The sequence below is a fragment of the Endocarpon pusillum genome (genome assembly GCF_000464535.1).
Source record: "Endocarpon pusillum Z07020 unplaced genomic scaffold scaffold4400, whole genome shotgun sequence".
In the NCBI taxonomy this organism is placed as follows: Eukaryota; Fungi; Ascomycota; class Eurotiomycetes; order Verrucariales; family Verrucariaceae; genus Endocarpon; species Endocarpon pusillum.
Genome location: NW_006916432.1, coordinates 1 through 16,605, shown reverse-complemented (window position 1 = coordinate 16,605; position 16,605 = coordinate 1). Strand labels below are relative to the sequence as shown.

At 47.6% G+C, this 16,605-nt stretch overlaps 3 protein-coding genes across 3 annotated transcripts; 2 read left to right on the top strand and 1 right to left on the bottom strand.

Moving 5' to 3' along the window:
• Positions 1–3,808: 3,808 nt before the first annotated feature.
• On the top strand, positions 3,809–4,519 carry EPUS_07339 (uncharacterized protein; the record flags this gene model as incomplete). The annotated part of the gene is made up of 1 exon (XM_007805645.1): positions 3,809–4,519. One exon carries the CDS (start codon positions 3,809–3,811, stop codon positions 4,517–4,519), a length of 711 nt encoding a protein of 236 aa, XP_007803836.1.
• An 833-nt stretch (positions 4,520–5,352) lies between these two features.
• On the bottom strand, positions 5,353–6,212 carry EPUS_07338 (uncharacterized protein; the record flags this gene model as incomplete). Its single annotated transcript, XM_007805644.1, has 2 exons — positions 5,353–5,997; positions 6,057–6,212. 2 exons carry the CDS (start codon positions 6,210–6,212, stop codon positions 5,353–5,355), a joined length of 801 nt encoding a protein of 266 aa, XP_007803835.1.
• A 3,707-nt stretch (positions 6,213–9,919) lies between these two features.
• EPUS_07337 (uncharacterized protein) lies at positions 9,920–11,858 on the top strand (the record flags this gene model as incomplete). The annotated part of the gene is made up of 2 exons (XM_007805643.1): positions 9,920–10,362; positions 10,436–11,858. The coding sequence occupies 2 exons, from the start codon at positions 9,920–9,922 to the stop codon at positions 11,856–11,858; spliced, it is 1,866 nt and encodes a 621-aa protein (XP_007803834.1).
• Between the last annotated feature and the right edge of the window lie 4,747 nt (positions 11,859–16,605).

Genomic DNA, 16,605 nt, shown 5'->3' with positions numbered 1-16,605 from the left:
CTCGAGCCAGAGGTGCTTGACCCAGGCGGTGGACATCAGAGGAATTCATACGCATCAAGGCCTTAGCTGACAGGGGTGATTGTTCTGCAGATAGTCACAGCAGCGCTATGCTTACACCCTGGACGACGAAAGAAGGTCGTATTGCAAGTGTTATCCTGCCTACCCGAGCCGGGCCCGCAGGCCATCGCCACTGGAAAAAAAATTTAACCGTGTGCAGCATACGAAGGATACTACTGCACAGGGGTAATGCGCTGGGCCACACAAGCGATGGACGTAATGGAGCGTCTCTGCTCAAGGTTCTAATCCAATGCTCCACAAGACATACGAAGTAAACCATCCAGAACCCATGAGATTCCTCTAAAGCAAAGTGTGGTAGATCTGATCACAAAAGCCGACTTCCCAGGCAGCTCTCAGTTTCCATTGGAGGCTTCCTATTGAAAATCACTCAGAATTCACTGGTGCTTCAAGTAACATACTTCGGGGTCCTCCGTACTATTTCCCTAACACGGTTAGAAAGGCTCAAGGCCTGGACGTAATCCTGCATGGACCTATTAGGCATTGTTACCCTTTTGGGCATATCGGAAATGGATCATGCAATCGAAAGCCCCGTTTGCTGGCGCTTTACGCAAATATCTTCTACTGCTCGTGGCACATGTGGTTGCCCAAAGTACGATCACAAGCGCCCTTCCCGGCTTCCCCGCATACGATGTCTCAGATGGTATTGCAGTCCGTGGCGTCGCCGGCTGATCACGTCAATGGGCTTTGGCTCCAAAATTAACCTGGCATGTCTCTGTCTTGAACTCGACCAACACCATTAGACGCATTAGACATGTTAGGTAGGCTACTTCTCATGTGGTTGTTGTTTGGGTGATAGGGCCACTGCTTATTTTTGACATTCTCGTTGCGGACTGGTGGCATTTGCAAGTGCTGTGAGTGTGCCAGTCGCTATCTTCTCGCAAATGGTACTGATGAAGGAAGGTAACCAGACAGTTGTCAAAGCCATCGTTCCGACGGGAGACGAAGACCAGTCCCGCGTTATGGCAGACTCGTCATCAGATATGTTCCACGTGGCGTCATCGTTGGCGTTACTCAGCTCGCCACTGCCTTGAGACCCGTCATAGGCGGACCGTATTTCCTGGGAGGGTGGACAGCAGCAACAGTGGATAATCTGAGGAGAGGTGGGAGGCAAAATGCCCATAATGGCGGACCTTGAAGAGGAAATGGAGAATGATCCAATCACTGCTGCCTTTCCACGAAATTCAGATTATATTACTTACTTGACCATCCTAGTATCAGCTCGTGAGATGACCATCTTTGCTTAGTTTTCTGACCATGATTGACCTACCAGTCCCTTGCGAGTCTAGACGGGAGATCAATCCGAGAGGAGGAAGTGAGCTGATCTCGCTCGACAATTTCCAAGGACTATTGAGTATTCAATTCGGAGATATTGCTGGGATGAGTTGTCGATGCAGGAAATCAGGTATGCGGAGTTGAACTCAACGAGAACGTAGAACCTGGCTCGAATCCTAAAGTCACTTTGCAGCCGATTATGCAACCCGGATACTTCATAGCCGGGCTATTGCTGGTTAGACAGGTCGTTCACCGTTGACCACTCGTGCGAGCATAATTTAAGGCCTCTCTCGTATTCTTGCCCAGGTGCAGAGTCAGACGTGCATTCAAACATAGTGTGGGGTTTGTTTACCCATATCGAAGGTGGTCTATCATCAGGCTATCCGCTAGCTCAGGAGCATGGGACATAACAGTGGGGACATCGAACGATTGGGTCGATGGTAAGTCCTGCCCCTCGATCCTGATGTCCTTTTGAAAGATGAACTGCACAAGCGTTGGTCTCCAAACGTGCAGTAGTATCCGGCTTCCATGGTGTACTGTTCCCCTCAACCTCTAGCATACTACTACGTAGGTCATGCATGACTCTAGCAGATTCTTTCACCACAGGACTTGGCATTGAGGATGCGTCCTGGCTCTGGAGGCTCATTATTCGTCACCTGACCCTGGATTCAATGTCGAGGGAGTCTTTTGTTTGGCTGCCCGGAGAGTTGTAATTTCAATAGCCTCCTTGAGAGGTCCATGACACGAGCCAACCGAAAGGACTGTTACTTCCTCAACCACACGTGTCAAGCCATCCTCATAAGTTTGGGGTATGTGATCATCGATCTCTTGAAGCTTGGTCTTCACCAAGGACGAGTTGGGATCGATATGCTTTGTCCTTGCGTCGCACCACCTTTAAGTTGTCAATCCCATTCGCAACTTGCCCTACTGTTAATCTAACGTACCAGGGGCATGAAGGTACGTGGTCAGTCTCAGTCCGCTACGCAAGCGAAGTTAAAGCGTGCTTGTGCACTAATCTCCAAATGACGTCGCCCGGACATCTCTTCTTCCTATCCATCATCTGCCGGCCAGTAGTCATCTGTCTGTCGTTTTTCTGGAAGCGATGAAGAACCTTGGCCTGCAGCAACACTCTTGGTTCCGCGTCATATCCGTGCAGATTGCAACACAAGCATTTCAAAAGGCCCCTTCCAAGCGTTTCAGAGCCTTATCCCTTCAGTTCCAGGTCTACGATGTACTACGTAGATGTACGTAGTAGTCTTCTGACCCGCGGACTTCGGTTGTAGTGACATCGGATCTAAGCTACCGCGGGGAATCGCTCGGTTATTCACCGCGGCATTCGCGGCATTTTTGGGCAGTCAACTTGAATCGTGGGGGTTGCTGAATATTTGACCAGACTTTGATGGTTGATGGATGATGGTCGATGCGTGCCCCGCATTCTGCAGTGGACTGCCTCAAGTCTGCCGCCGGGGCTGAAATCGGGTGCCCAATTTCAGGCCAGAACCCGCTACGCCGACATCGCTCCCACTTTAGCTCTTAGGTCTTATGCACACAGAGTACGAGTAGGAGAGGCTGAATTTTGGAGGTTGGCAGCTAGCGAGGGGCAAGGCCTCATGCTGGTGCCGTAAGTGCAATGAGACTCACCTAGCAACCAGCTAGAAACGCTGCAGAAGGATTCGAATCATGATACTTGAGAAGAAACCAACCACACACACATCATGAATACAATACTCCGTCACAGCAAGAACGATAAATTATGAAACTAGTCTGGCTCGTAATCAATTTCGCCAAACACACTGTGTCCCCCAGTTCATCCCTTGCTTCGTCGGCCCTTTCATTTGAGCCTTGTTCTGTACATCCTTTCTTTATTCCCTCACCAAAACCCAGCATTCCAGCTCTTTCTCCCCGACCGGACTCCACTCATTGTCTTTCCCACTTTCTTTCACCTACCCCGGAATCATTCCTTCCATTCACTCATCCGTTCATTCAGTTAAACACGCACCTAGACTGCGCCTGCTCTGTGCCTGCATGAAGCATAAAGAATCGTGACCACAATCTCAACTAATAAGCTTCCCCGTTTCAGCTGTCTAGCTGCGCCTTCGAATCACCATCACACCGCGCCTTCAAAACAACTGTTATCGTCGTACAACCTGATTTCGATGCTCCTTTCTTGCGCTTAGGTGCATTACACCAAACTGCGGAGTGCAGCACAGTCCAACAGCTGACCAGTCATCATTGTCGTCAGCAGTCCACAACCTTCCATCTAGCCTGGCATGCCAAATACAATCACCAGTACAAACGCTTTACAGTGCCGCTTCGACCTCGCCTCCGCACCTATACGCAGCTTCGCCTAGTCAACCAGTATATCAACCTACTATTGATCCCACAGTGTACCAGAGATAGTTCCTAGGGTCACCAAGCTCACACAAAAAAAATACTCTCCACTCAATCGAGTTTCGCAATGTGCAAAGCACATGTCCTCCGTTTCTCCTGCTCGCATGGCCTTTTGATGTCTCTTGACTTCTGTCCTTGTGGACCCTGCCCGCTTCTTAAATCCACAGGCAAATCCCTACCACAACAACCTCGATGCTGCTACAACTGCCAAAAGAAGCGCAACGAATCCAGTGCCTCTTCTGGCTCCAGCTCTCGCTCATCATGCAGCAGTTCGGACTCCGGTGACGACATTACAGGTCACCTTGCTGCTCTTACACCGACGCTACCCAAAGTCGTGACAAAGTCACCGCGAGCTGGTGACTACGTGATGCGGCCATGCATGCAGTCATACGGCAGCAGTCAGTACCAGAAGACCTTCTCCTTCGCCTGCAGTCACGACCATGCCCCACCTCCACAATACGACTCCCTTCCCGCTTTCCTGCCACACCAAAACCATGACTGCCCATGCTGTCAATTCGAAGCTGTGCGTGCCCGTTCAGATACAGATATTATTGCCGATGCAGTGGGATCCTGGCCACTAGTGAGAGAAGATCGACAGAAGACCAAGCGGCCGGACTGGGAATGGAAAGAGAGCTTGGGGGCGCAGGAGAGGTATATCGAGGAGAGGAGACAGGAGGAGAAGGAAATGCTGTACATGGTTGCGAGGAAGTGGCAACAGGACCTCAAGGCCATGAGGGTCATTTGTGATGATGAGGGTGGTGCATCTCTCATGGGGTAATCATCGCCTTGGAGTTGTCATATTCACCTGAGCCACTTTCACGCATTTATATTGTGTTTGCAAGCATGGCTTCCGGCGTGTCATCGAATCAATTGGCGGTCTGCTCAGGCGAAGAGCTCAGAGGGGCGACTGCCCCGATATGCATTCTATCAGCATGGTGTTCAGGTTTGTTCTTGCTTTGCTCCTCATGCTCAGGCGAGATAAGCGCTTCCGGGAATTTATACGCTATACCCACTTGCGAAAATGCAGCGTCGAGGCGTCTGGTCTGATTCTTTCTAGGGGTTGAGAGGGCTATCACACTGGCCCAATAATACACATCCATAATTTTCACAAAAGTTTGATCATTAACCGTTGAACATCATTCTTTCGTTATGATACTTTCCTATAATGTGCGTTGAGTGATACATAGTATGAACTACGCGACCGCTTCCGGGACAATGAGTGGAGCAGGATGTGGTGCACCCCCTGCAGGCATGCATGCAATGAATGCTTGGAGAATGCTTGACAAAGCTTAACATGATATCTGCGACAAGGGATGGAAATTGGCCTTAGTCATTATCTTAGATAAGAAACAAAATGATCCACGGAGAAATGGCAAGCATTGTTGAGCTCTAATTCAAGGTGGTGGGAAGGTTGCCGTTACTGAGAGGGTGTTTGTGTATAGCTGGCTGGTGGCGTACTTGACCTTTGTATACAGTACCACAAATATACAGAGAGAGAGAGAGGTTGGAAGCATAGGCCGTTTGCCTCAAGCCATCTATCTCCTGGATGCTTTTCTCTCATACCATATACAGCGCGACCAGGAAGAGAAAGTTTGCAAATAACTTTTGCGATCATTGTAAACCCTCCCAACCCAGCTGATAACCAAAAACCACTTTCTTGACCTCCTCATTCCCGACATCATGTACCGATCTCCTGACGGATCTGTCCTCAACCATCATCGCCTTGTCCATCTTCCTCTCCAGCACCTTCTCGACTACGAAGCCCATCTCTCTTGCCAGGTCGAAGAAGGCCATGTCCTTGTCAAACAGCCAGGGCCGATGCGGGGAGAAGAAGACCAAGGCTTTGGCATCTGCGGTTCTCGTGAGGGTCTTTTGCATGCTGAGGACCAGCTTGCGGTGCTCGGAGTGGTTGAAGAGGAGGTCGGCGAGGATGAGGAGGTCGAAGCTTCGTTCCCCTGCAGAGCTGGGTAGGTGGCTTGTGAGGTTTGAGGGCGGGTTGCCCCATAGATATCCCTCTGCGACGATGTTGTCTAGGGTAGCTGTGCAGTGTTCGATGTTGTGCCTTAGGTTCTCGATCAGGTCTTCATCCGGGTAGTCTGTCACTACGACCTGCTTCGCGCCGTTGATGGCGCAGACGAGACTCGGTAGTCCGGCGCCTGCTCCGAATTCCAGCACCGATTTGTCTTTGACAAGTGTGTCGGCGTGCTCCTCGAGGTAATCGGCTGTGATGCGGGAGGCATTCCATAGGAGGTGGCCCTGACGTGGCGGTCAGCCTGGCGGGGGATGGTAGAGGTCGTAGGTCTGGTCTTTCGTACCCAGAGCGGATTGTGTCCTACGAGGCGCAAGGTGATTGTTTGACCGGAGAGGAGGGTATGCTGAGCAAACGAGGGAGGCGTTTCGGGTGGATAGAAATCCTCTGGCTCTTTGAAGATAAATGACGCTTCGAGAGCATCGTCAGAGTCCGAGCTCATGCTGGTCGGCTGTGCGCCTAGAGGAAGTCAGCGGCCAGTAAGCCCATGTTTATGATTGCTGATGATTTTCGGGTATGAATGTCCCGACCCATGTGCCGTACTGCCCGGAGGTACGGAGGACATTTCAAACCACAGTGCACAGCACAGTACTTACAACGGATATACACGTACGCAGCTCTCGAGGGTCGATACAGAATATTTGCAGCTCAATATTAAGCTGTCAGAACTGTACCATCAGACTGCATTGCCCATCATATAGCAGCTGATCTAGCATTTGATGAAGGTCCATTGCTCAACACAACACGACACGGTGAATTTTTCATGAAAGGTAACCGCCTCTTCTGTAATCTCTATTGTGGTGAATCTGTCATTCAGATTGATGTTATGAGGTCGAACGACCCAGAAAGTGAAGATACAATATAGGAACCTTGTTACTGACCCGGAGCCCATCCTACCTATACAACGAACGGAACCTGACCTTTCCGAGATCTGCAATAGAATGCGACCGAATCAGCTGCTGCAGTATACTGCACATTTTGTGGATGCTGTGCATTGAAATACTACACCCTACTCTTTGCAACTGGACCGGCTGAGGCTCTTCATGCCGTGCCCACTGAGCAGTACCAAGCATATCGTGATGAGTCGTCCGAAAGAACACGATTCTGATGCCCAATTCTCTGTTCTCAGCGCTTTCCTACAAATCAACACGACGCCAGTTATAACAGAACTCTTCGATATTAGTCCCCATTCTCTGGGACCTTAAGGTGGTGACGGACCCTCTCTACACGCTCCGTCCAGCCATTACCGACGTCCTACCTCAGATCTGTCCTACGTTCCCTAGCAGGAGGAGGTTATGTTGTATGATCCGATTAGGGTATTATTGCACCGTCTCGCAAGCCTATGTGACAGAAATTCCGTCTGCTATACGGTCAGGATCATCACCACGCTAGGCTGGATCTATAGCACCCTTTTTTCAAACCGAAAGAGGTCCAATCATAGGCGATGCTTTTCATATCGCCAGTTCTCCTGTTCATCCGACTCGGTTCTTACTATTTTGCGACTCGTGCCATACTCTATTGCACCTGCACGTTTGATTAATCGGTACTCCTACTTTCCAAATGGCATAATCTGTCGCAGGAAGGAGTTATATTTCATGGTGTCTTGGACTTTGCTTGTTGCTTGTCCGGATACGCCGTTAAATTCACGGCTTATTAAACTTTCTTGCCCTTAATCCATGTGTCACAAAGCATAAATTTCATCCACTATTATATATCAGGACTAGTTCATTTCGTTTCGCTTCCGTGGGTCCACTATAGAATTTCTTCGACTACCATGAAGGTTTCTGGCACTCAATTCGGGATAGAGCTTTGTCCCTGCATTTATCACTCGTGGACAGTGTCCAGCCGAGCTCAAAACTAGCTACATAGCTTTGTTGGATTGGTCTACTATTTCTTATGTCCCCCTTTGGGTGGCGTACAATGACACAGCCAAGCTTCTCATGTGTATTGTCAAGGGAGCGCAGGTGTAATCGATCCGGATATGGTAACGTTCGAGAAAGGTACTAGGGATGCAGAAGAAGGAGAAGGAGGAGGAGGAGAAGGAGGAGAAGGAGGAGAAGGAGGATTGGGAGATAGGCTTTCATCGAACAGGTCTCAGTATTTGATTATAAGCTTCAGAGAATCCTCAAGAACATCGGGCCAGTTTTCAATTGAAGGAACAGTTAGGATTAGACACTTTCTACTAGAAATTCATATGTAGATACACCAATATCTACAACCTTCCTCTTTTCCCATATAATGTACATGCTCTCCCCTCCCTCAGCTTACAACCCTTCGCTCCGTCAGCTTACAACCCTTCGCTCTGTCAGCTTACAACCCTTCGCTCCGTCAGCTGCTTTCCCGACCCCCAGTTCAAGCAACCGCCCGATTCTGCTGCAAGAACCGAAGCGAGTCATGGTACCCAGAACACTCTCCATCCTCTCTACACCAAGGGGAACAAAAGTAGCCAACCCTTTGATACGGTCATGATCCTCATGCAAGCTTGCCAGACGCTTGCCCCCGCCGCTAAGGAATGTCCACAGTAATTTATGGAGTCATGAAGTCGGCCATAAACCAGCGGATCTGGTTCTTCAGAGGAGATATTTTGTAAAGGGGGCCCGAGATTTTTGAACCGTATATATCGTCCATCCAACTCGATTCATCGAATTCGATGCCAGGTCAAAGGTACTTGCAGCGCTGTTACAGTCCATTCTTATGTTTTGAATCTCCCTCGTCACTTGGTGTTCCCAAATCTTATTTCTTTGGCGTCCGCCAAGACGTCCCACTGCACACCATCTACTATAAGTTACGGTACTTTACAACACGTGTATTCAGCCAGCAGCAGTTGTCAGAAGGAACAACACCCCTGATGGGCCAACTTCCAGATGATCAAGCAGTTGAGCAACGACATTGTGCTCGACTGCAGGAGATTCGCTGCTTTCTTTTTTATCTAATATGTTCAGAAGATCTTGGATGGATTATCTACCTGCCATACATATATTATCGCTGTTATCTTTCCACAGCGTCTAACTTGTTTCCATCTGATACCAGTTCTGGAATCAGCTTTTTGGGCATCCGAGCCAGCGTGACATCGACAATATGACCAACCATTGCTCGTGCCGTAGAGCTGAGGTCCCAACGACTCTTTCCAGCCTTGATGACAGGTAGGCGAACAATGTGCCATGTGATCGGTGCTTCCTTCAGACTTACCATTATGCTCATAAATTCCCAAGCTGTCTGCAGATCAATAAGCATTGCATCGGAACCCCTATTCGACCTATCTTGTTCCGGTTAGTCATCCGGGGTCTGGCGTCGTACGTTGAAGCCAAACGGCCAAATCAAATTTCAACTCCGCCCACGGTCAAAGGCTGTAGCTATCTTCGCAGAATGATGATCTTCCAAGTGTTTTAATCTATTCTGACTCGACCCTGGGTTCGTCTTGGATTTGGCCCTCCGGCCCCAGATTTGGCCCGAAGGCCCCAGACTTGGCACTCTGACCCTCGAATTAGCCCTTGGATTTGCAGATATGGGTCTTGCCCTGCCACTCTCAAAATGGTTCTATGGATATATGATATATACTGTCCCAGTGCACCTCATCTTTCAGCGTATCTAGCTATGTCTCCCTTGGAGCAAAGACCATTTTTAAAGTTGGCTCGCGGTAGAATTATTTACAGCCGGAGCTTCATCTACCACATCGAACTTCCTAAGCCTGGAATTCAACTCGCCTATTTCCGCATCATCGCCTGATTTAGACCACGATATCGATCTGCGGGAGATGATGCCAATCTTAAGAACACCACGAATCCGGCGAAAACCACTTGCTACCAGCACGACCAACCCAGTAACCTTTTTGCAAAACCAACAATATGCTCACAGTGATGGAAGTATCCCAATCTCGACATATACTTGGTTGTCTGATAGTGTGGATTCCCTTCAGCATTCGCTAAGTGAGGCCACCACGGTCATCTCAAGTGGTAATGTGGATGCAAAGCGAATCACTCTATATATCAAATTAATTGCTGCGCAGAAAACGTCCAAGGCGGAAACACTCACGGGATGCTCTCACATTCCCACCCTGTGAGCCAAACCAAAACCCCTCAGCTCAGAAACCGTCACTTCAAGAGGAGAGCTTGGGGCATCATCTTCTCCTGTTCTTTCATTACGCTACCTATGGCTACAATTGCTCTTGTTATGTTGGTGATTGTCTTCAAGCATCAAATAAATATCTCCCTCACCGGCAACGACTTATTCGAAACCACGGGCTATATTCGTGGGCACTGCACAGAACCATCGTACATTGTCAAATATAGAGCTGGTGCGATCCCGTTCCTGGCATCAGTGATCGGCAAGGTAGCATCTTATTTGTCAGCTCCAGTCATGACACTCATATCGTTTAATATTGCCTACGACCTGATGCAGTCATCGACGGAGCCAAATCCGACAAGGTTACCCTCACCATTTCAAACGGGCCTACTCATCAGTTTGTTGACAGGAAATGCGTGGTCCCTCTGGGATGTTTGCAAATATCTGTTTCAGTGGCGCTCAAGGCGAGTACCAATGACTTACGTGGTCAAGTTGGCACTAGTTACATTATCGTTTGTGATGTGCTTGAGGTACGAAAATCTGAAGCGGCTTCCCACGTTTATGCCCGACCATGGTTTGACTGAATTTGCTTTTACATCACAGCTTCCTATGTCAAGTGGTCGATGCATGGCTCCACAGGAGTATACAGCCCATCATATGCACAAGCATTGGCCCTTCTTCGTCGCCAAGTTTCAACTTCGGACGAAATTTGTCCTCAACATGTCAGCAATACTACGAGAATGCCAGCGTTGATAATCAGTTTCTGGCTGCGAATCCCTACACATCTCCTAGTGAAAGGACCCCATGTAATCTTGACCACTCTGGCTCGGCTTATTATCCCAAAAATGTAACGGAGAGCTACCAGCTTGTCCTAGGCGCCACCCTGTCCAACAACATTACCGTGGAGACATACGAGGGACAACAGATTGCGATTCTCGTCCCGTCTAAGCCACCTATAAACACAGATTGGCGGGCCAAAACCGTTGGCAGTGCAACAAACTGCGTACCAATTACCCGTGAATGCATGCCGAGGAGTGTGGAAGCTTATAGTCAAAAACAACTATTTGACTGCTCTAACATGACCCTCATGGACGTATCAAATGGTAAAGAGTTCAATGGTGACCTTGATCGGGAGAAATTCTATCAGAAGCTCTTCCAGCAGAAAGGTCACGAAACTGTGTCAAGATACAATTTGACAAATCCACATCTCTTTGGCGTCGCGGCCGTATTCGCCGGATCACCACCAAACTACAACAAGACGGCCACAGCTGATGAAGCCTTAGTTTCGACCATTGGCAATGTTCCTTTTATTGTTGCTTGCAATAGCACCATCTACGACGTGATATATCGATCTGTGAACCAGACCATAACGATTGAAACCATCAGTCCGAGTATCCTAGACGTGTCACAGAGCATCAATGGGCCGATGATGATCGCCCAGCAAGTAGTCCAGCCCTCACTACAAATGAGATTCTTATACTCCATGGCTGCAGCCTATTCAGAAATGGAAACCGCAAATACCTTTGGACGATGGTACAGCGAGACATCACTAGCATTTTCCATCGCGGCATTCGAAGAAGTACCCAGCCTGGCAGAAAGGACAGGCACAACATCAGTCGTCACCTGCGTGCCCAAAGCGGCATTGTGGACCCTGATCGCCTTGACGGGTGTCTACGTAATTCTCGGCATCGGGCTAACTATGCTCGCATGTCTTGCTGGTGACGCACGGAGCGTAAAATCACAATTGAGCGTGGCCGGCCTTGTCGCTGCCAGATTCGAGAATAATGATCCCGGCGTGGTGGTGGGGACTGCCAATTTGGGAGGAGAGTACGGTGACGGCGGCGGCAGCAGCTGTAACCACAATAACGACACCAACAGCGACCACGGCAGTATCAAAAATCTGTTCGAAGAGTACCACCGACATGATGGTCGGGAGCCCCGGTGCATGATTAGTAAGGTCGGATTTGCGCCTGTCCCCAGTAATCGCTGGCGATATGTTTTGACCAGACAATCATCATCTAAATAACAACCAATAAGCCCCCTATGCAGAATGGAGTATGCCTCTTTCCCCCCTCTCACACAAGAAAAACTATGATGTCGGCGAGATCTTGAACAGAGAAAGATTTGTACGATTCCATATGCTTAAGAGCAGAATCCTATCCCCTATCTATGTATTGAGAGCCGAAAAAATAGCGTTTGTCGCGGACTCTCTGACGTTTTCCCACCTTTTCTTTTATGGGTGGCTATAAATCCTTGGGGGCAAGCGGCTGCAACTCAGGGGTCCCAACACAGCGGTTCTTCTTCGACCCCCCCCATCTCCTCCCTCATAAAATAAAAATACCATCCTTGTTAATACGACGGATGTCTGAGGCCGGACATGATCGTGTGAGGGCGTCGAGTGTGGTGCCTCCCTTTTCGGGGTTCTCTGTACGTAAAACTGGGTTTTTTCTGTGTACGTAGGCTGAACTGGATCACTCGAGTCCCGTACAAAAAGATATATTCGTAGTAATTATGTATCACATTTCTCATAAAATCCTTCTTTTAAGTCTTTTTATCAAAGTTATGACTGACGTACAAATAATATCCTATCAGATTACAGTCAACAAGGTAGAGTCACTCGACTTTGTCGACATATAAGGACTGTCAAATATTTTGATATCTAGTCCAGCACCTAAATATGGTTTAAACCTAGATATAGTAGATCATATTGTTTTCACATTCCCACTTGTTTTATATAAGGTCACAACCTTAGGAGCAGCACCCTATGACATGCTACAAGTTCTCCTCACAGAGCTGTGTTGGTACTGCCGACCCTGAGCTTGTCTTGTTTGATCCTTTCCCAGTGGTTCCTATGTTTCTTTCTGCAAAAAGATCGTGGTCGAATGAGCCGTTTTGTACTCCCCGCGGCAACAATTCAGTCCGACGTCTAGCATCGTACCCTTGTGGTCATCATTAGAGGCCCAAAAATTAACTAGTGTACGGAGCTCCAGACCTTTATTGGTTATGGAATAGGTTAAACTTCCTCATTTCGCGTCTCGAGTTTGCAAAATCTGTAGGCCACAAAGCTAACCATCACCGGCGGGATTCTTCACAGGTCCAGGCGAAGATTGACTCGTCGTCGTTCTTCCTGATGATCTCAAGTTGCAGTCTCATAAACGCCTTCTTTCCTTCCCCGTATATCAATGGCATATTGACATCAAATATCCTGGCATACAGTATGCCATGTCCTCGAGTTGACTGGTCGCCCTCCGGGAGACCCAGCTCATCCTCCTCGTAACGCTTGCTTGAGTGAAGTGTTCTCCAGTTGTTTCAGAGACCAGTAAATAAACGACATCAATACCTGTAGCTGCTGAAATCTCATGTGATAGTGCTCCTCGTGTGCCGATATGATTCGGCGCACTATCATAGAAACCTAATTTTAAGGGAGCCAGGCGTTCCTGAAGTGTCCATCCACGCGGGAACCATTTACTCTCTTTGAAAGCCTCGCCCTTTGGTGCGGCAGAGCTGTGCTTAGTCTCTTTAGATTCGACGTCCGATAGATATGCATGGCATTCTAATAGCCTCTGAGAGCCTAGCGCTGCTGGACTTGTTGATACAGGCAGTGTCACCCGTGCAGAATTCTCTGCAGCGACTTTGGGCGGGAGGATAAGACTCACATATTGAATATGTGACTAGAATTAGCCTCAGCTTAGTCCCACTCTAGCTGTTCAGGCTGGCCGCCTCTCTGCCTGGTCCCATTTTCGGTCCCCTGCTCTCAGCGGATACTCATGCCTTGCGCGCGGATATCTCTCCTTGAGGGATAAGGCGACTTTATGTAGTCGTCTATAAGGGACCAGTTGAAAGATCTCAAGGTCCTAAAATTTGGCTCTGAAGCACGAAACTGGGCCTCTGGGCTACCCTAAAGCCCCAGCTTAGACCTCTCGTCTGAAGGGGGCCTGGTTATCCACCAAACCGCGGTAAAATGCAGTAATTTTCTGATTGGTCCCAATTTGGCACTAGCGGTGGTTAGTGCTCGTAACCTTAAACCTTAATTTCTGCGGTACAACACCATAGCTGTGGTGGCGCAGTAGGAATAGAGTACATATCAAGAACTCAATGACGCAAAAGCACCACCAAGAAGAGATATCAGGGCCTCTAGAAACTATAGAAGCTGCTCCATTAGCTAAAGACCTTCCTCGGCCAAAGAGAGCTCGAATTCTAAGTCGAAAAGCCCTCGAAAATCAAGCTCAAAATCAGCCATTCGAAGTACTTTCCTCAGAGTCTACCGCAGCTGCGGCACAGTCTACAGATGCAGATTCCTCGATTTTGAGCTCCTCAAAATCGAACGAAAAATCACGACAGCTATCAAGCAGCCAAAGCAGCTCTAAAAGAATTGATATAAACTCACAGAATAGAGAAAAGAAGGAGGAGTGGCAATACCAAGTTGAATCGACTCAAAATAATTCAGAAAAGCTACAAATCCTTCGCGAAGTCATTAGCCCTCCTCGCCTTTACTCTCAAAAGCTGAACGTTCTGAAACTATCTGCGCCAGGTCAAGTTCTATTACCCCCTTATAAATATACGCTAATTGATCTATTCTATTGATTTATTCTAAAAGAACTATTTACGCAGATTACAGAGCATACAAACAAATACGCTTCTAACGAATAATCAAACAAATTTAAGCAGAATCAGCAAGTATAAAGAGATGTAATAGCTATAGATATTAGAGGCTATATTAGTGCTATACTTCTAATTAGCATTTAATTAGATAGTAAAGACATTAAATACTACTAAAATCAGAATAATAACTAGCTAACTTAGCTAATTATTAAATATATTATTTTATTTAACGTCTGTTCAGTCCCTATTTATACGGCTATGCAGACAGCTGCCTAGCAAGGGAAAAGCCTAATAAGGAAAACCCTAGTCTTATTAGACTAGGCAAGCGTAGCTTTCGCAGAGGGTTAGAGATTACCCTGCAGGGCATCTCCGCCCTACCTGCGTTTCGCCTGCGAACCTGTTGCCCCCTCCTGTATAGTCGTCCTTTCAACCATACTCTGAATATCTCTGAGGGTCTCAACCTCTACCACTACCACTCCTCTGCTGCTTCAAAGACTCTGTACCCTCCTAACTCCTCCTCCGCTATCTCCTTTGCAGTGCGAAATTGCTCCAGGATCCCTGTACAGATAAACCAGCGAGCCGCATGCTTTGCGCTTGCGGGTTGGGAGAGGATCTCGCTCATGTGCTCTGTTCCGCAGGCAGCTAGCATGCTTACTCTGTTGTATCTTAGGCAGTGTAGCAGGATATGGCGAACTGTTTACATATGCTAGCCGCAGGCGCAGGCAGGGTTAGTATCTGGTACTTAGATAGCTGCTAACTATGCGTTCAGGCTTATAATCTCTGACTGCATTAAGAATAGTGCTATTAACTCTGCCTTTGTTAGCCCTGCGTACAGCATACGAGTATCCTGCTCCTAAGGAGTAGACTAGATTGTTGCTTGTGGCCAGCCTCTTCTTCTTTGTAAAGTAGCTGCCTACCTCTTCTTCTACTTAAGATTACTCTATTTAGTAAGTAGGATCCTTTTGTTAAGTGATCTCCTTAGCCTGGGTAGTCGAGGGTTCTAACCTCTGCCCTAGGGCATTCGGCGAGCCTGTGTTATATATATAGATTGTTTATAGTACTATTAACGTGGTTCATAAGCAGCCCGCCCATATAAGCAACCCGCCTACTTTTCTTCTACTTCACAACCTTCTAACTATTGTACGCAACTACAACACAAGAAAATCAATTATCTTCTACATCGCTATCTTCCTCAGATGTCTCTTCAACCTCCTGACAGGTTCGTACATTATGGTTAGTCTTGCCACATCTCCCACAATGCCGTAAACCCAATGACCTAGTCTGCGTGACACCCTCTTCCACCGACCTTCTACTCAACTGCGATCGTACAATCTCTTTCTGCTTAATTAAACTATGTGCATCCTCTACAGTAAGTGCACCTCCAGCTCGTACGCGTGTCTTTTTAGCCCTCTGACGCTTTGTAAGGGCCTTATTAGCCTTGTGAAGTATATAGACCTCCTTATGCAAAAGAGTCATTTAATGAGCAATCAGCTCTGTACCCTTCGCTAATTGCTTCACAGCTAAAAAAACACTAGTCAGAGAGCTTCCTTGATATCTAGCAATCTGATTTCGTACGTGCTCTAATTGTGAAACAGCGTTATTAGAATTGTGTGATATCTGAGGGACCTATAGGTCGGCCTAAGAGGGGGGAGGTCTAGTCAGTATTAGCGTCTGTAACTTAATGTTAAGCTTAGATAAGACAGTCTGAGGGTCATACAGCACAAGATTAGTACCTCAGAAGCTAGCTTTAATGTTTTTAACTATTATTATGTTAAAGTAGATAGTTTTAAAGGCAAGAAGAAACTTAGTCTTAGTATATCTATACTAACCAAGAAATGTTGATCTGACGTGCTATAAAGATGTATGACGTCCCTTAAACTACCCTCCGCAATCATATAAAGGGTTGCACCTCAAAGGCTAAAGAGCGTAATGCTTAACACATTTTGACCCTGACTAAAGAAGAGACACTTGTACAATATATCCTTGACCTGGATTCGCGAGGATTCTTACCCCGGATCAACAACGTACGAGATATGGCTAACCTTCTTCGCAAGATGCGTCACGCGAAGCCTGTTGGTAAGCAGTAGCTATACAACTTTGTATAATGCTGCCTTAAGCTTAAGACATGTTTTTTATGTGTGTATAACTTCTAGAGAGCCCTCTGTAAAGAT